This window comes from Saccopteryx bilineata, chromosome 6 (genome assembly GCF_036850765.1).
Source record: "Saccopteryx bilineata isolate mSacBil1 chromosome 6, mSacBil1_pri_phased_curated, whole genome shotgun sequence".
Classification (NCBI taxonomy): domain Eukaryota; kingdom Metazoa; phylum Chordata; class Mammalia; order Chiroptera; family Emballonuridae; genus Saccopteryx; species Saccopteryx bilineata.
The window spans coordinates 101,710,700-101,731,524 of record NC_089495.1 but is presented as its reverse complement, the minus strand read 5'-3'; the positions used below and the strand labels follow the sequence as shown (position 1 = coordinate 101,731,524).

Below are 20,825 nucleotides of genomic sequence, written 5' to 3'. Positions count from 1 at the left end.
ACAGACCAGCTAGTGGTAAACCAAGGGCTCAGAGATACGGCCTGGAAGACAAGGAGGAGTATGTACCTGAGAGGGCAGAAGACCAGACCCCCAATTGCATACCACTCCCACCGTCAGCTAAAGTCAGGAGGAAGGAGCATCATCTCCTACCAAACATATCTCCATTTTTATTCCCTCACTCATCCATTCACTGATCAGTTCAGTTGATCAGTCATTCAACAAATGCCTATTGTGCTTTCTATGGGCATTTCTTCTGCCCATAATTGAGAATTCTATCAAGCAGTGGACGCTCAAGGCCAGGGGTCCCCAAACTTTTTACACAGGGGGCCAGTTCACTGTCACTCAGACCGTTGGAGGGCCGGACTATAAAAAAAACTATGAACAAATCCCTATGCACACTGCACATATCTTATTTTAAAGTAAAAAAACAAAACAGGAACAAATACAATATTTAAAATGAAGAACAAGTAAATTTAAATCAACAAACTGACCAGTATTTCAATGGGAACTATGGGCCTGCTTTTGGCTAATGAGATGGTCAATGTGCTCCTCTCACTGACCACCAATGAAAGAGGTGCCCCTTCCGGAAGTGTGGCAGGGGCGGATAAATGGCCTCAGGGGGCCGCATGTGGCCCGCGGGCCGTAGTTTGGGGACCCCTGCTCAAGGCACTAACCATTAGTAGTGGAGTAGAGGAGAAACGGGCATAGATAATGAGGAATATAACATTTCCCTTCCTGCGTGTCACATGGAACATGGCTGAGGTTCAGTTACAGCAACTGAAAGTGAAACCTACAGAAACTGACAGTCATCAGGAGAGCTCAGCCCAGTGAGGAAACCAAAGAGATGAGGACAAGGAGGACAGAGAGGACGTCGGTCAAACACAGATGGGCTGCGAAGAGGGAGAGTACCGTCCGTGGGGACAGTGCTCGAGCACAGGGCGGGGACACAGAGCACACAGAGGAGACAGGATGACTCCTGCTCAGACACAGTGGGAGACAGGATGGGGTTATGCTGGGATGAGGGTGAAGGGCCTCTCCTGGCAAATCAGGGTTTCCATCATTAATGAGACGTGCTGATGACGGCTTATCCCAGCCCCATCCCATTACCATGGTCAAGAAAAGAGGCCTCTTACAAAATATTTAGCCTAAGGACACCCCTAAAGAAAGCCACATATTCTGACCTCACAAAATACTTCCCAACACATTTTATTTAAGAAGCTCTGCCAATGCACAGCTAACCATCTATATAAGACAGATTCTGACTTTTCTTATGTGTAAATAAGTATAAAGCAGAAGCCCAAAATAAACATGAAAAATTAAAGCGCTCTTCTTCTGACGTGTCCAGTATGGGCCAAAACAGGGGACAGACGGACTCCCGGGGCTGTGGGCGCAGCCAGAGCAGCAAATTCTGTTTTCTTAAACAGAAGTGTGCACTGACTCATTCCACTCAGTCTCTAACCCAATAACCATCAGAAAATAACTAGAAATTTCGCCTTGTTTTTTGGCAATGATTTGATGAGAGGTGCCTGGAGAGAGCGTTTTGAAACAAAAACATGCTTGCGATTGCCAAACAGACTTTGGCACCCACTCGAAGGCAATATTTATCATACACCCTTTAAAATGAATGAAGAGATAAATGCCGAGTACATTCCCAGCACACACAGCTGACACATCAGCACTAATCTGATTGCCCATGCTAACATGCAAAATAGTTTTACACTCAGAAAATCAGTGTAGCTCCACAGGAAGGCGCACACACACATTCACACACACACAGAGAGAAAATATGTTTATGAAGCATGTCTCTGTGACAGGATAGATAGTTTAGGAGAATCTTCTAAAAACTAGAGTTGGTTTCTCCCTTTCTATGTCTACATTCCAGAAAAAATCCCACCATGGCTCATGCTATGATGATAAGGGCTTCAAAATTGTTCACTAGAACCTGGATATTTTTTTTAAACCTCCAAGAAATATCTGCCTTAAGTAATTTTTAGAACAAAGTGGAATGTGTATAATTATTTAATTAAACTCAAATAATAACAAGTTGGGTTCCCAGGGTACTTACTAAATGTCAGCTTCCACATAGGACTGTTAGCACATTACTACCGCGGTAAGCCTTCACAGCTACCGCAGGAGGTAGACGCTATCTCCATCCCAGGGAGGAAGTGGGGGCAGAAAGGGGTCCCAATCATTTGTACCATGTGACACAGCCAGTAAATAGTGCAGCGGGGCCACAGACTCAGGCAGGCAGACTGTAGAGCCCGTGCCCATTAGAACTGCATGAAGCTACTTCTTACAGAAAAAGAGAGGCATAAGAGCTCTGGATTTATTTCCCTCTGATAAATTCAAATGGCCACGAGGTACTTAGATGGTGACCTGTGTGTAAATAGCATATGCTTGGGCATCAACGAGAGCAGAGTTCAACTTCTAACCTGGCCACCACTGCGACCTTGTGCAGGTAAACTACGTGCACCTCAGTTTCTCTGCCTGCAGGATCTGAGTGATAACTATCACCTTGCAGAGTTGTAGTAAGGATTAGAGATAAAAAATTCAGAGCAAAATGCCTGGTATATAGTGTGTGTTGAATAAATGGTATAATAATAATAACAATAATGTTCAATTATCATTCTACTGTAAAGTTCTTCGTAATCTTTTTGATGCCCAGCTAGCCCGAGATGGAGTAAGCGGTGCGGACGGCATGTCGAGCCCGCTGGGCACTCAGGCCAACGCGGGCGCGGCACGCTGGGTTCCTACCACCCAACGGTGACCTGATCTCCAGGCATTGAGCTAAATTTTCACCCAGAGAAAATGCTAACCTCTCATTTTTAAGGATTTTATTTATTGATTTTCAAGAGGAGGGGATGGGGAATGGGAAATACCAACCCACAGTTGCTTCACCTTAGTTGTCCATTGGCTGCTTGTCGTGTGTGCCATCCTGGGCAGGCCCAGGGTCTCAAACCCGTGAGCTCACCTCAGCGTTCTAGGTCGACACTATCCCCTGTGCCACCACAAGCTAGGCAGAAAATGATAAGCTCTTGAAGGAGGAGTGTGTTCCATTTTCTAGAGGGCTGCTCCCTATTGCATATCACTCTGTCAAGCCCCCACCTTGAACTGGGCAGGAGATGGCTGAGTATATCACTTACCTGGATGAATTTATGCACCTCACAGGTCGGCATGGGACCGTGTCAATTTAAGCTTGAGTAAACATAGATGAGCATAATAAGAGATTGTCCCTCCCAGTCATGCAATCTCAACTGGCAATATTTAAAATAAATACACTCTAACAATCTGAAACGAATATATATAGTTACAATGTCCGTTCTGACAGGATTGAGAATCACTGTTTCCACAGTGTGGATCACCAACTAAAGACAAAATGATCTCTCTTCTGATTTAGAAGTTACAGGCTCTCAAAATTTTAGTAAAAGGCTAATAATAACTTTGAGTATTCAAATCGGGCTGATAAGTTATTCTTGAAATATTTTTCAAACTGGGTACAAATAAAAGTTACCTGATGGGATGTCCGTGGCATTAATAGTGAGATGAGCATAAGGTTGAGTATCGGGCTTGCTCCTCCTGGCCAGATCTACCCACGAACCTTCCACCATAGCTGGATATGAGAGAAACCATGTTAGCCCAAAGAGTACTAACCTTGGGAGATTTCAAATATTCAGACTAATCCATACTTACGTTTTTCTGCTCTGATGTGTTGAGATCTAACAATATGCTGTAATTCCTGAAATAAAAAGAAAGGATCTTATTTATACAGTTTTAAAGCAGTAAGAATTCAAGCCTGTTGGACGTGCCACAAATGAATCCTTTTTGCTTTCAAATATGCCAGCAATACACAGGGAGTAAGTTCCTTGATGCTCTAGGTAGCTAACAAGGGATGGCCACTCCAACGAATTATGTTAATGTGCTTAAGAAGCAGACTGCATACCTACTGTCTAGCAAAATACTTTGGACTATGAGAGGAAATAAAAGACAACATAAATTAGAAAACAGAAAAACTGAACATACGTAATTAAAAATTTAGTGTATACACAAATGGTGAGGAAGTTAACTAGAAAATTAACAATTACTACAGAATTCAGGATCCTCTTAAATCTTTAGGGAGGCTCTTTTAAAGTCTATTTTATTAGTAAATTTCTGTTATAACACTACAGGAAAGAGAATGATGTCTTCCTCTCAGTGGTTAGTTCCTTTAATTTTAAAAAGTCACAGTATGTTCAAAGTACTACATGGAAGTCTAAGAGCTTTTAGAGTACCAATAATTAACCCAAAATGTTGCTGCAAACTGAGGTGTATAAGCATGAGTCAGAAAAGGAAAGGAAAGAACACAATTATATAAAGAGTGTAGATAATTGCATATCTCAATATGAGCTCTGCAAATCAAAGCTCCAATTGCATGCTCACCTGCATCAAGACCATAGCTACCATTAAATAGGTGGATTCAGCAAAACCTTGGGCTTTGACCTTGGTTCAAATCCCTGTTCAGCCACCTACTTACACTGAAACCATTATTATCAACTCTGTCATAAGATGATTGTGAAGATTCAATGAGATAGCATACATAGGCTCTTAGCAGAGTGTCTGCAAGTTCATATATCTAAATCCTAGAATCACTCTGGAGTGATTCCTAACTTCTCTTACTGGGATGACCATGCATGCTAACACCCTCCGCACTCCGATTTATAAAAGATAAGAAATAGAACTTAAGTTCTTTGAGTATCTGGAGAGAACTGCTTTGAGAAAGATGATAGATAATAGACAATAGAGGTAGATAGATTGATAGATAGATCCAATAACACAACTTCAACTGTTCATATTTGGAGGGGTTCTAGAGGTAAGACAACACTGATTCTTTTCTCTACCTTTAGGACCCCCAAGAGAGATGAGAATCAATTCCATTTCTAAAGACCCTCGAGAGAGACAGCACAGCCATCTTCAATGACCTATTCTACAGTCCTGAAGAAATCCAGTGTGTCTGACTGTTAGAAGGAAACCTGAGAGGCTCACCAGGGCCACCTCCAGCCCTGTGAGCCAGGGCACCGTCTGCACAGTGGGAGCGCCGCTGCAGGAAGCCCTAGGCAAGCAGTAGTCCCTTTCACTGCGCAAGGCGTGGGCCTTACGGGCACTCTTCTTCTCCTGCTGTCCAAGTTTCATCTCCCCCTGCTGGCCTCCTATCTCCCACGTCTCTTCTCATGAAATTGGATTCCCAATGGTATCCTGATTTTGGGGATTTCCTGGTTTGGTCTCTCCTGCATTTATGATGGAGATTTTATATATGCTCAATGCATCTTTATAAAATTTATATGTCTACGTATAATATAGAGATATGTATTGTGTGTTATATTACATATAACATGTGTAATATGTAATGGACATATAAATACATACTTATATACTTTATATAGCTATAATATAACATATCTTTATATATAATATATGTTGAACTGATTACTGTCTTTTAAAAGGTGGGAGCGGGAACCTTGATGGCGGAGTGACTCAGAGACTTCCCGCCCCTCCTCGCCGCCCCTCTCTGGGTTCCTGCCTGCTCTCTCTCTCATCAGAGGGACGGAGGAGGAGCGGGGATGCTGCCAGTCAGCTCTGGCCACTGCCCACAGGTCCCTGCTTCATGCTTTTCCACTGAGAAAACATACGTGTGTATATGTGTGTGTGTGTGTGTGCGTGCGCACATGTGCATGCACACGTGTGTGATAGAGATAGAGACAGGGACAGATAAGGACAGACAAACAGGAAGGGAGAGAGATGAAAAGCATCAATTTTTCATTGCGGCTCCTTAGTTGTTTATTGATTGCTTTCTTTCTCATAGGTGCCTTGACGGGGGGGGGGGGGGGGGGGCGGCTACAGCAGAGTGAGTGACTCCTTGCTCAAGCCAGCGACCTTGGGCTTCAAGCCAGAAACCTTTAGGCTCAAGCCAATAAACATGGGGTCATGTCTATGATCCCATGCTCACACCAGTGACCTAGGGGTTGTGAACCTGCATCCCAGTCCGACGCTCTATCCATTGTGCACTGCCTGGTCAGGTACACATTGATTTTAGAGAAAACCAGAAAAGAACCTTCGTGCTAGCTCAGTGGTGCTCAGACTTGACAATCATCCACCTCTTGGAGGTCACGGTGAAACGGAGTTCCCGACCCAGTCCGTCTGGGGCAGAAGGCCTGAGAACTTGCATTTGTAAGAGGTGAGCTGGTGCTGCCCTCGGTGTGAGAACAGCATGTCCTCTCACATCCCAAAAGACGTTGGGGTGGGCAATTCTGAGACCTTCTTGAAGCATGAGACCGAGGCCAAAGAAGCAGCAGGCTTTGGTCACTGACCACGCGGGCAGGAAGGTCTGTTCTTTCTCTCCCGCCTGGCAAGGAGCGTCTCCGGCCCATTTAATCAGCGGTTTCTAGGTCAGAGCTGTCACTGAACCTTTCTGTTACAAGAAAATTCAATAAGCAGCACCACTCAGAAGCACTTTCAATGTGTGTTATAAAAAAATAAAAACTATGTCATAACCAAGGATGAATTAAAACTCTAGCCTGAGGCCCGTGAGGATGAGGTAATGTTGCTTTCACGCGGTTTCTGCCGTATCCATGGATTGCAGCTGCTCTCAGAAACTCGACAGGGAAGTTCCATGCATAAAGGGGGCAAATGACGTTTCCTTAACCTCAGGTCACAGAATAAGTGTACACTCAATATCTGTTCCTGTAACTCTATCCTCAATTTTTTCTTTCACTCTAAGATCATTGTTATCTGCATAAGATAACCACAGTCAACATTCTTCTAAGACGACACTTGCCCTGGCCCCAAACCCAGCCAGTCTAACTCAAGCAGATACTGACTTGGTAGTTTTTAAAAGAAGCTCCCCCAGTGATTCCAAAATGTACCAGATAGTAAGAAACATTATTACAGAGTGTTCCCATGAACAGTTGTTTGGTGGCATCTCTACTTAGTCATAGATTTATTATACCTTCACAATTTGTATATATTCGACATAGTGAAAATTAAACAACCTCTTACATTCATAACCAACAAAGTGTCTTCTCTTATATTATCATATTTGATTCTTACTAGAATCAGAGGCTGGGTGACTATAACTAACCTCATTTTTCAGAGTGGGAAATGAAGGCAGAGCGAGAAGACGAATCCACCTTAGAAAACTAGGAGTGGAACCTATGCCTCCTGACCCTTCTTCTAGAGCTAAAAGTCTATACCTCTTTTTAAGACATTGTCATCAAATGTGCTCCTCAAAGTTGGGAGAAAAGCATCAATGGCCAGTGATGGCCTTCAGAACACGCTACTCCCAAAAACGGTAGCTTGGTATATTGAACACTCTAAGCTGAAAGAATCTGAGAGACAGCAGGTGCCAGAAGGGCTGCCCGAACTTCTCCTTCTCCCATGAAACAGGTCATAGACCCTTGTGTGAGAGGTGCCCTCTCCAAACTGGAGGAAAGAAACATTCTTGTCTTTTTTTTTCTTTTTTTAAAAATTAATTTTAATGGGGTGACATTGATAAATCAGGGTACATATGTTCAGAGAGAACATCTCTAGGTTATTATGACATTTGATTATGCAGCATACCCATCACCCAAAGTCCAATTGTCTTCCATCACCTTCTAACTAGTTTTCTTTGTGCCCCTCCCCTCCCCAACCCCCTCCCTCCTCTCCCCCCCCTGTAACCCCCACACTCTTGTCCATGTCTCTGAGTCTCATTTTTATGTCCCACCTATGTATGGAATCATATAGTTCTTAGTTTTTTCTGATTTACTTATTTCACTCAGTATAATGTTATCAAGGTCCATCCATGTTGTTGTAAATAATCTGATGTCATCATTTCTTATGGCTGAGTAGTATTCCATAGTATATATGTACCAAAGCTTTTCAATCCACTCGTCCACTGGAACACCCTTATCTTTAAGAGCAGAAGAAGATGAGAAAAATCAGAGTAAACAGGCCTGGCTAAGTTTCCCCGGTACTGCCTTAGCTCACGCGCTACGTCCTTCCATGTTTCCACGCCTTTCCACTCTTCGTCAAACCTAGTATATGCTTTGAGGTTGACCGTTTCCTTAGACTTTCATTTCCTCATGAAGGTTTCCATGTCACCTAAAACATATAGATTTGGACACTCTTCTCTTTTCATCTGTCCCTCATCAGTCTAATCTCCAGGGCTCCATCTGGAGAACCTAGGAGGGAAAAGGTCTTTCCATTCCCTACACCCGTCAAGAGGGAGTCCCCTCCCTGAAGTCATCACTCTGACAGAAGCACAGCTTGACTGGGGGTCTGACAAAAAGGGCTCCACCTCAGGATGTGTGGTCTCAGAACTCCCAGAGGCTCCAGAAAACAGCGGCTCAGGACTGGCCGGGCTCGGCTGGTAAAGCCCCGGCCTCAGTGACGCTGATCCTGGGCTCGAGGGGCACCACGCCTCCACGTCCACTCCACGGAGCAGAAGAAACTCTGTTACACATTTCTATGAACACCCAAGCATGAATCCTTTTTAATTCCTTCCTAATTAATATTTTTCATTTTCCAAATTATAGGAGACCCTTTTTAAGGAGAATCCAAATTCACTGCACCTGACAACTCCCTTTACTTCGTAAGCTTTGGATTTACACTTCCTTTCACCCACGTTAGTCCTCTACTTCTGTCCCATTAACTGGAGTGTTTTAAAATTTGCAGAGTTCTTCATTCCCCAGATCCTACCATTCAGACACTGTTTCTGGTTCCTTTCAATTCTGAAAGTTCTGATCATCTAATCTGGGGAAAGCACTACAAAGAACAGCCTAACTCCTCTCCTCTGAACAAATTATTCAGATGTGAGAAATCTCTATAAAAACTGTTTTATCTTATATGAAATCCAGCTGCACATTAATTTTCAAAAACCAGTTAGTTAACTCTCTGGATAAACATCCAAAGCAATTATATGTTGTCTACACTATCAGAACGCCCACGGATTTGCACAGAAGTCTAGAAAGCTTGGACACACCTCCCAGAAAACAGCTTCTAGCAGAAGCTAGGAACAGTCTCTGAGGTGAGGAAGCTGGGCAGAAGGCCCTCCCTGTAATCTTCTCTTGGCTCAGAGCCACTCCCCAGGAAGGCCAGAGATCTGCCTTCTCAGAATACAGCATGTTCATTATCTATTACATGCAAGGGACAAAAAAAACATAAATTGCCTCTGGGCTTTATAAACTACCCTTGACAACCTAGGATTACTACTTACAAGTTACTAAGAAATTTCAGATGAATGAATGAACTTATTTATGGTCATCCTGTTAACACGTAGGCTTTTCAGAAAATTCATGCATTTTTAGATAAGCATAATTTGGGTCTAAATTGTGATAGCTTCATTTCACCCTTTAAAAACAGGACAAAAAGGAAAACTGAACCATTGGTAGGTAGCCAAAGAAATCGCTGCCAATTCTAGGATAAAAGAAATCCTCTGACATACTGCCACCTAGTGGACACTGTCCAATACTGACAGGCCTGATTTGAAACTGCCCTCCACAACTACTCTGAAGTCTAAAAACAACGGAAAAGAGGAAATGTCACATTTTTTTAAATCTTCCCATTGTGGTTTTTCCAATTTGACTGCATTAACTTTTCATCTTTGCGGTCAGAGTACATCTGAACAGACAGGAAAACAAATGATAATGATTTTTTTTTTTTTAATCTCAACTTTTATTTCACTCACAGAAAAATTGTTGGGATTTCACAATTTCTCCTCCAGGAAAGGAAGTACACAAAAGATCAATATGATTGGGTAACTGTGGTCTCTAACATTGCTTTTCTTCAACTTCTCCTGAACTCAACATCCAAGAAGTGCCATCCCCGGGGGCGTGCGGGGAAGACTTGAAGAGGAGAAAACATGTCTTAGGTCTGCTGGGACCCGCCTGGCTGATGTTCATCTTTTTAAATGTTTTAGGATCTTTTGCCAAACACAGGGGTTGGAGAGACATCTCAGAACCAGCTCAGTCTTAAGTCTGAGCCACTGAGGAAAGATTGTACTGTAAGAATAAACATAAACACCTGGGAGTACTTCCAGCTTCTTTAAGAAGTTATGGGAATTTTGCTCCAGGTAATTTCAACATTTCCAACAAATGGTAACTAAGCCTGCCTTTGCCAACTCAGACTGTCCAAGAGGAGGCTTTGATAACATTCCAACTCAAGAGTGATATGATTAAATTGGTCTTTAATATGTTTGACCGCAGTAGAATTTTTTATTTGTTTGTTTTTTGTGTGTCTTACAAAATGGTATAAATAGATTGAAACTCCTACTGAGGACATCTCCAGTTGTAAAACTTCCCTGTGAAGGTCAAAACCTCTGGAGCCTGGGTTTATCACTAGACATGTCATCTGTGCGTTGTGATGTGAATCATGTGCTCTGCATGGTACCTGTCGATCCAAACACAGAAGAGGCCATTTGTATGGCCAGATGCTTCGGAAACCACTGGCACCAGCTCTTAGCCAGGGTCTCAGGTGGCTGCCTCCCTCCACAGTTCTAGCAGCAGCTGCAGGGACATCTGGCTGGTTGAACAAGGATGGAACACCCTGTTTGCCAGATATAATACAGGGTTCATACACTTGTTAACATATGTAATGCATTTATTTCAACATCTTAATGATATCCTTCATGGAATTCTTCTCCAACAGAGTTGGGAGAATAGAGTATTCATCAGCCGAGTTAATGCAGAAATGTCGCACATGGGTTGTTTCTGCAAATGAGTAGCCAGTTTCCTGTTCCTGCCGAGAAGTACTTCAGATTTCCACTTTGTAGAGAGCTCAGAAATCCTTCCCCTCTCTCCAGCCAGAGGACCCCTGCCTTCCTTCCAGCGTCCAGCATTTCTCATAGCATGACAGGAACAGCCCTCTCCTTCCTTGCCCGGTCTCCTGCTTCTCTCGGACAAGAGCACACATGGGAGCACGCCCCTTATCTCCTGAAAATTTCCCGGGGCCGGAGGGACTGCCTGCAGACCTCAGGAACAAGTCTACAGCCCTTACAGAGCCTACATGGCCTGATGAGGAGAAAATACTGAGATGTTCTAAATTAAAATGACAATAGGCAGAGAGTAAAAGAGAGAACAGTTAGCCTTGTTAATAGCTGTGGACCAGCTCACACACAAGACTGCCCACATCCCTGTATGTCTGTTGGAACTTTGGATTAATGTGTAGTGGCTAATTGAGAAAACCGCTGCTTTTTGCTACGTTGTAGGCAGTCAGACAGACAGACATGAGCAGAGCAAGGACGATGGGCCAGGCACAGAAGGGCAGGAAGCCCCAGGTGCCTAGCAAAGGGCAAAACAAGGATCTCCCCCACCCCCAGGGTGACCTTTCCTCCCCTGTTGCTAGTCATGAGGGTCAGACCCCCTCAGAGGAGGAACAAACAGAGGGGCTGGGGAAGAGCCCTTAAGCAATAAGCCCCCAGGACGATGAGGTTCTGACCGCATCAAGGCCTCAATTGTGTTTCAGCTCCAGGCCAGAAAAGCTGCATTGACCCTCTGCCCTGGTTCTTATCAGTTAATGGGGACCATGACATTGAAAGGACACATCTGAAAAGCTGTTGGGATCCTTCCCTGAGACCTCCAGATAAATACCCTCAGATGAGGACCCAGCAGGTCTAAGGAGCATGCCCACACCTCCCCGGGTCCCCCACACACCTTCTCCTTATCCCAAGCATGTTTTCCTTGTGTTGGGCAAATGAGTTTGTAAAATCTGTATTTTCTGGTTTTGCTCACTTTTATTGTCAAAAATGGTCGCTTACCAAGTGATTGTGTTGCCCAGGTGATACTGTTAATTACCTTCATGCTTGGGAAGGGGCTCGGTTATGCTAATGTGTGCAGGAGGAGCTAGGAGGCCATTTTTGCACAGGCCACATGGTTGCAAGGGGGAGGAAGCAGCCAAGATGGCGGGTGCTGAAGGGGCACAGAGTGAGAGGCTTTGTGAGCTCTCTGAACTGGGGGGAGCCTCGGGTTCTAGGAAAACCTGCAGAAAGTCAGTGGCTTTGGGAGCCCTGAATGGAAAGGGAAGTGTTTCCCCACTGTGTGTATTGACTTGCCAGCAGGTTGTGAGGCTCGAGTAAAAAGTATGGCCTGCGAGTTCTTGGCTCTGCAGTTTCATTACCGTCTGCCTGAATTCAATGAGAACCTGCATGTGAACGGCCGTGATGATGGTGGCGGCTACTAGCCATACACCTTGCCTCTCTCTTTTTCCAAAGTTCCAAGGGCCCTTCTTTTGCCTCTGTAACTTGTTTCCTTTCTAAATGAGCTTTTTCATATAGTTTGGGTCTTGGCTCTGAATTCTTTCTTAACAAGAACAAGACTGAGGTTGCTGAACCGAGGTCCAGTTTGACTCCCCCGGTCTAACACCCAGTGCCGTTATCACCGCCAACAGTTACACAAGCGCTTCCCGGATACTGCCCACAACGGCTCCACAGGAGCGGACGTCCATCGTGGGGGAGGGTCTGCCTATCCCAGCACTGACCCCCCCCTCTCTCCCACTCCTTTGCCTAAAGCTCATGTAAATTCTTTCAGAGGACTTACAGCTTCCTCTCCCCTCCCACTACTTCTGTTTGATGTACAGAAACGTTTGCAAACTCTGAGAAGATGGACATGTCATTCCTACCTAGCCATGCTGCTGGGGGTATGGACTCCATGCACCAAGACAGGCCTTTTTTTTTTTCCTAGTAATGGCTTAATAAATCCTTAAAAAGACTTTCAGCCTTGAAAGTGTTTGTATTGTTTGGTTTTTTGTTTTGTTTTCTCTGACAAGCCCTGCATGACTAGGCTGGTTACTTGCTAGGCTCTCCTGCTATTTCTCCCTTATGCATCCAGACCCCACCACCCCTAAGGAGACCCCTGGACCCCAAAGGCACCAGCCACACGGAGCTACTTATAGTCAGTTTTCCCTGCAAGTCTCCTGTTCTCTGGTTCACGCAGACTGCATACAGCCGCTCCCTCAGAGAGCTCTGATTTAATCGCAGAGATTTTGTTTCTATGGTGTTTTGGTGTATGAGGCACACAGAACACTCACCAGGGGTCATGAAGAAACTAAAGAGACAGGATGAGAATCAACGTGTCAGCCTCTCACTTTCCTCCTCCCCTGATGCTCACACTGACCTTCAGATTTACAGAGCATGGGGGACATTCCACATGCACCTGCATGGAGCTGGAGCTCCCCCAGCTCCACATGAAGAGACAATGGCGATCGTTCAAAAATACCTGAAAACCAACGTGACCTGTCACTTACGTACATGTTATGATCAGTAGAGTGAAGCCTGTGCTTCTCAGCCCAGACCCCCTGGAGCAGAGCCCCACCAGGTCTCAGGACTGGAGAGGGCAGGAGCACGGGGCAGACGGAGGGCAGCTCCTCCCAGTCCCCTCCGAGGGGCCTCCCCCTCCCCGTGGGGCGCCGGGGAGGGGGGAGGATGGACAGGGCACAGGCCCTGCCCACCCTGAAGGTGAGAGTCATCTCCGACTTAAACTGGTAACTTTACATTTTGATCTCTAAATACTTTACTTCTTAATATAAATTACTGATTTAAAGAATTCTCCCAAAGGACAAAGACTTCTCAACGTGCCTTCTCCCTCCCTCCCACTCATTACCCCCTCTTAACCTCCGACTCTCTTCACCCCCAAACTGAACCGCTGCTACCATCTCACAGCCATCTCTGGAAACCCTCAGCCCAGGCCTTCGGCCCAAGGCGGACTGGCCTCCTAGCCCACCCAGCACAGTCGGCGGGCTCAGTCCTCTCCGGAGAGGTCTGCTGATTGGGAAAGACCGTCTCTGCAGACGGGTGATGTGCTCCAGCCATCCCAGGGCTGAGGAAGAGACGGCCTTTGTTCTCCTGAAGCAGAGCGATGTTTTCCCGGCAGTGCGATGGCTATGCTGGGAATAGAAAATTAGTTTTTATTGTTTAACCTTCATGGTTTAAATGAGGAAGCTTCTGCTAGAGTTAAAGGTCCCCTTGGGTTTTCATAAAGCAGCCTTATGACAGCAATATTAGTCTTTATAAACAGCCGATTTTAAAATGCCTGGTGTTACGGTACTTGTTTAAAAAGCACCATCCGTGAGGGCCTGGCAGAGTGACTGCAGTGTGACACGTCTTGGCTTTCTTCTGCCACTGGGAACACAAGCAGGCATCCTCACACTGGCAGAGCTGTCATTCACAAAGCCCCGACTCCTCTGCAGAAGGTGCACTCACACACACACCCCAAGAGTGCTTCTGACTGCAGGATGAGACTCGGGGAGACACAGAGGGGCCAGGCCAGCCACTGTGGACAAGTGAAGCCAGCAAGGGCAGGGCCAGAGTGACCGCGAAAGGGCCTCCAGACTCAAGATTCCTAATGTGTTCATGCTCCAAAGAGCGAAGAAGCTCCCCTCTCAAAGAAGCAGGAAAAGCACCATGCTTGGGAATGGACTCTAGCCTTTTATGCATCTTTCTGGGAATTTGTAATATGGCTACTTCTGGCAATATTAAACCACCATCCACTTGATGACATCAAACAGAGAGACGAGCAGAGATCACTTACTTATTCATTAAACTGGTTTTTTAAACTTTCTTTGAGCGCCTATTGCGTGCCTGTCAATGGGAGGAGAAATGAAACATCGCACAGTCCCTGACCTTGAAAAGCTCACAACTGCATAAGCCAGACCGATGCCAGACTTGTGCCGCTGATGTCATGATGGGCGAACACAAGGAGCCCTGGGCGTGCACAGAAGGGGCTCCTAATGCCAAAGGTGGGCAGCGGGGCATCAGTGTGGGCTTCCGTCAGGAAGTGATGCTTGAACTGAATTTTGACAAAATAATTATAAAACTGACTACATAATGAATGGCCCAGAATGGCATAAAAAGGACCATGCACAGAGACCCATAATTCATTCAACTATCCATTTCACAAAATGTCCTGGCGGCTGCTAGGGGCCAGGACTCCTGTGGGGTGCTAAGGATGCCGTGTTTCCAGGATCGCCGCAGGGAAGCAGGGGGCGGGTACACAGCCAGGCTAGGGAGCTTGAGGCACTTCCCACTGGTGGGACCACTGAGCACGGCCAAGGTGGGGATAGACGAAGCCCAGGCTATGAGCCTGCAGACTCACACATTGGCATGAGGGTTTCAGAACACAGAGGACTTTGTATTCCGTGTCCCACAGCTCAGAACATATCCTGATGACTCTAGGGGTCCATCAAAGAATTTTTAAGCAGGAAAGGAAGCAACATGTTCAGATTTGCCTTCTAGAGGTCACTGAGCTGTGGAGAAACGGACTAGAGCCTGTGAGACCATGGACAGGGTGGTCACTGCACCGATCCAGGCAAGAAGTGATGGCAACACCTCATTAAGATGACCAGAGTAGTGACACAGAGCAGAGACAAGGATCTGCAGGTTTTGTGACAAGGTGGAAGTCGCAGGATGGGGTTGGAATGAAGAGTTAGTGAGGAAGAATGTCAGACCATCTTCTGGCTTCTGGTTTGGGGCGACGGAGAGGTGGGACTGTCACTCACCATGAAAGGTAGGTCAGATGAGAAGCGCCGAGGAGAAGAGATTCTGAGTTCACCAAAAATTTCTGATGAACATGAGCCTGGCGGTTTACACTTATCATTATTGATGTCACTATTGCTGCTGTTGCTGCCACCACCACCGCCACCTAGCGTTTGTGGGAGCAAAGATTGAGGACTGGGGTAGCGGCCTCGTGATGCTATGTGGGAACAGAACTCTCCTGGACCCTGAACTTCAAAAAGTGCAAGCAAACACTGGTTGTCCGATTGTCTCAGATACAGACTGCTCTCTGCAACCTCCAAGACCACCTTTTCACACCACACAGGCTTGATCGTCCTTCTCAGACAGTCACTTCGTTTCCCAGTGGTTTCCCTGTCCTGCGGCGGCTCTCGCCTCTTCTTAGGGTGCTTACACTCTCTTAGTTCCAGGGGCTACATAAAGCCCTCTCTAAAGACAGGCCATCCTTACTAGCAAAGTGTTTCCACAATCATAGAAACTAGGCCCGGATTTCCAAATCAGAGTCTTTGTGACAGATCTGAGAGCCTCTTCGTTTTTTATAAACAAGGGCCAAGTGATTAAGGTCAGCAGGTTTGGGAAACACTGCTCTAGGGCGGCCTTCTCTCCAGTGTCATAGGCTGTCCTTCTAGGATAAGCCACTCAGGATGGAGTGATCCATTCCATCTTTTACTACCTTCTCCAGCCCAGGACCCTCACTTTGGTTTGCTTCTGCAATCTCAGCCCAGGATTCCCGACCACAAAATTAGATGCCCCTCATTCCGGCATGCCCTCCTCTTCTCTGTTTCTTTGAAAATGTCAATCCAGACTATCTTCTCTTCTACCCCAGAGTACTTCTAGCAGGAAGATAAGCCCACCTCTGAGACACCACTCGCGGGTTACTTCCCTCTGGCAAACCATTCCACCTTTTGCCCCCCATCCTCCCCGAGATTGAGTCCACGGTTGGGCAAAGACAGTAGGTGACCTTAAAATTGTAGGAAAATTCCGTGGGACTTACTTCAGCTTTCCCACAAAGACAGCTTTTATAAATGCTAGATATGACTGGGGTTGATTGAATTGCAGTTCCCAAAACTGTTATGGCAAACAGAGATGAAATCCCATTGGAAAACCACTACATGACTAACATCTTGATTTGGGAACATCAATGCCCCAAACCCCAAGTTTCCTTGTGGGTTTACAAGAAACTTTCTTGGGGCAATATTCTTATATACAAAGACAAAGAGATAATAGTGTTTAATTTTTCCCTTTGTTTTTGGTGTATGTGTGTATATTTGTGCACTTAACTAGAAAGAAAGCAAACAAGAAATAATGTCTCTATAACACCTCCAATGATTGTAATTTAATAAGCAGCTAAGATCTACTCAAATTCTAACTGATTTCTTACATACTTTAATTTTAAAAATGAAAATAAGCTTCTTGTAAAAACTGTCATTGGATTCTAAGGGATCAGCTTTACGTACAGAAAAAAACAAACACTTTATCTAATGAACTTTCTGGTTTTAAATAAATATTCTTGAATCCACAAACCCTACTGAAAACTGCAGATGATGGTCAAGGTTTATTCAAAGGTCACAGACGCACATGCCTGCACAGACTTTTGAAAGTTCCTCCAAATGATGCATGCTGTTAAATGTACTTTTAAATTCTCCTTTCCTGAAATCTAAATAATTCTGAAGTATTTTAAACTTTAGAAAATAAAATCTTGATCATTCAACTTTTTTCATAGATTTGTGTATTTTCAGAATTAATGAACACTTGCTCATAGAGTGAACCCACTTTCTTGCCTAAACAGGGTTTAGTGAATGTCAAAGACTGCTCATTGACTCCTTTTCCCAATTAGTTGTAGGCCATCTCCTTCCTCAAGCTTTGGTGGGCAACACTGTGCGTCCTACCTGGCAGCCAGATGTGGTCTTATGCATAAGTTCCACCAATAGACTACTGTTAGAGTTGAGGATGTCTCCATTCCCAGGTACTGCCCTCAGTTTCTCTTTCTCCCTTTCCTCTGCCTGGAAATGACAAGAAATAAGGAAGCCAGCTTGGTGCCAGATGTGGAAGATACTTGTTAAAGATGGAAGAGTCTTCCCACTAGCCCTGAACTGCTCCCCTCTAGATTACTGCATGCTAGAGAAAAAATCTCTATTTTATTTAGTTCACTGAATGATGGGCCTCTTTGTTACAACAGCATGGATGATACCAAATAACAGTGACTGTTTCATTGAGGATCAAAGCCTGTGATTCACTGGGCTCACTGTTTTTAAAACCAGGGGAGATTTTGCATTTACACTGTGAGTCCTGTAGGAGATGAGGTTAAATATGTTCTGGTATCAAGGAAGTAAAAAAGAATTTCAAGTAAGACTTGATTGTTCAATAATGATGGCTCTTTTGCTTTATTCTTCATTTTATACTATGTATTTGGAGCTCAGAGGCTTACTGACTCTGAGAAATACAGAAGATCCTTAAAAATGTGGGGGTTTGAAAAAAGTAGGGGCTTGGGACACCAGCCGCTGAGCAATTGAGACCCCAGATATAACTTTTGACTCCCTCAAAACTTAACTACTAATGGCCCACTGTTAATGAGAGGCCTTACCTAAAACAAAAACAGTTAACACATTTTGCACATTATATGAATTATATATCCTTACAATAAAGTTAGCTATTAAAAAGAAAATCATAAAGAAGAGAAGATACATTCAGTGTCTATTGAAAACAATTCACGTAGAAGTGGACCTGTGGAGTTCAAACCTGTTGTTCAGGGGTCAGCTGTATTTAATCAAGACTATGCCAACAGAGTAACTTCCTAGAGGTTGTTTTCATTATTGGCTTTTCATATTCTGAAGTGAAAGTGGAGATTTCATAAAATTGTACTCATAAAAGAAACCAGAGACCTGTTTTTAGTTCACATTATAAATCTGTTTCTATATTGTTTACAGGCCATAAAGAGGTGAAGAGTTCTGAGAAAAATGTGACAAAAGGGAGAAATCAGGATGAAGGTAACTTCCAACAAGATCAACCTGCATTGCCTAAGGCTCTAATATTAATAATCATTGATTGCAACTTTGGAAAGACATCAGATAAATGAGAACCAAGTTTATAACATACTGAATGGCTTTATGAGTTGACTGACGTCTGTTTTGTTTCAAAATATTAGTTTACCGAGTTCAATAAGTTATCAAACATTTATTTGTTTGTTTCACTTCATTCTCAAAACTACTAAAATATGAGCAGAATGGTTGTCATTCTTGTCATGATGGAGTCTGCAGCTTTATTTGGTGACCTCTAAAGATTTGATTGTGCAGCTCTTCAGGGAAAAAAAAATTCAACACTTCCAAATGTATTTATTTATTTATTTAAATATTAAATAAAAAAACATTTCTGTACAGGGGCAAAAGTAGGTTTAGAGTTGTGAGTGTGCAAAACACTTTATTCCTGTATTACTATTTATTATTTTTCCACACAAACAACTGTAAATCTACTTTTGCCCACCCCTTTATATTAGGAACATTATAAAATAGTCACAAAAACATAGCTTTTGAAAAAACTAATGCAAAAAAAACCAAACACATATACAGGTAAATCCCCACGCTTCCTTTCCATGTCCGAGGTGGACCACTTCGAATATCCTGAACATCTTACTTTGAAGACAAAAGTGATTGTGTAATTAGTACACTGATCTCTCTCTTGCATATCCTTCTTTCAAATGCCTTTGAAAGTAAGTTTCAGGAAGTTCCTCACACATAGGTATCCAATGTGACGTCAACACTCTGGCATACTAAAATCAAGTAGCATCACAGCCCCAAAGGCTCAGAATGTATAGTTAGTCACAGACAGATGGCTTTCACAAAGCCTGGCCAGGGGGTCTGAGGCCAAGTGCCCTCCCTGGTCATGTGGCCGGGCCCATGCTCGGGCTGAGCTCACCACTCTGCCCCTCAGGCTGCAGAGGCCGCAGGGACCGCCAGAGCTGGAAACAAGAACTGCTTTATAAATCAGATACCATATTTGTACTAGTGTTTTCTTTATTGTCATAGACTGTTATGATAGACTTCGAAAATTGTGGTTGGTAGGGCTGGATCACTAAGAGGCTTTTGAGTTCTGTGCTACAGGGGAAAAAAGCCAAGAAAACCCAGCCACAAACAAAAAAGGGGGAAAGAACAGCATTACTTGTCTGACCAAAGCTGGGCTGGGTAAACACCACTTTATGCACACATACAATGTGATTTTGTGCTTATGTCTAGCATTCGTCACCACTGGATGGGCTGATCTCTCAATAATGATTGTAGCCACATATGTAATTTTATTTCACGGGTTCACTCAATATCTATATTAGAACTAAAACGGAGATACAAACCTACTTCTAAATGCCTGATGCATCCCTCCTATTTTCAGCATTGGCAAGAGAGATGAGAAATTTGATTATTTTGGCAAGATGTGTAGAATGTCACATTAGCCAATAATCCTTATCAAAGGAGAACACATTTGGAAAGTCATTATTTGGCAAGGGTAAGAGAAACATAAGTCATTAGGCAGAGAAGCTATGGCACAGTGCCTAGCTCAGTATGTGCACTTAATAAACACTGGTTGATTCTTATGATAAGATATGGATAACAATCGTCTCATTCCTAAAGATCTTCCTGTCTGGGAGAAGAAATCTACCTCCAAATACACATTGATATAGTGTGACAGTCCTCATTCTTTAAAAAGTATTACTCATGCACTATTATTATATACATGTGCTTAATAGGTAAAGTCCTGTAACAATACCAAAAAGAGGGGGAAAAAGTAAGATCAATGAAATAAAGTTCTACTCATCTTGTAAGTCATACTAACCTATTTATTAGTATAATTAAGACTCTGTGCCCTTAATAAGAGCAGTTGACTGTTCTTGTCTGCCCACAAGTCTTTCTCCTTCCGGCTTGCCAGGTACTGAGTCTCTTAAAATTAATGTTACTCATTTGGAATGAGGCACCATGTCTCCAAAAGACTCTTAAAATAGTAAAAGTTCTGCCACCATTGCTCATCAACATCATGAAGTACAAACTGGTTTGTCATACTATCTTGGCAGTGCCTAGAAAACTCGGAGGAAATGGGACAGTGAACAGGTGTGTTCTGATGGGAAAGGTAAGGCAGAAAGGTTCATCGAAGCAACAGAAGTTGTCGCCGGACTGCCAGGGAGCAGTGTTTAGCTACCAAGTGCTCTGGGATTTGTTTCCCCGTAAGACAGGAGATAAGGCTATTATTGCTTTCAAATAAATTGTAAACTTTTTTTTTTTTTTTTTTTGCATTTTTCTGAAGCTGGAAACAGGGAGAGACAGTCAGACAG

General features: G+C 44.0%; 1 protein-coding gene across 1 annotated transcript in view; it reads right to left on the bottom strand.

Moving 5' to 3' along the window:
• Positions 1–20,825, bottom strand: part of TNFSF11 (TNF superfamily member 11) — a 36,521-nt gene that overhangs the window by 3,564 nt on the left and 12,132 nt on the right. Inside the window, exons 3-4 of the mRNA XM_066235645.1 lie at positions 3,691–3,736; positions 3,512–3,610 (exon numbers count right to left, since the gene is read on the bottom strand). Coding sequence (XP_066091742.1) covers positions 3,512–3,610; positions 3,691–3,736 — 145 coding nt within the window. The remainder of the gene's footprint in view (positions 1–3,511; positions 3,611–3,690; positions 3,737–20,825) is intronic.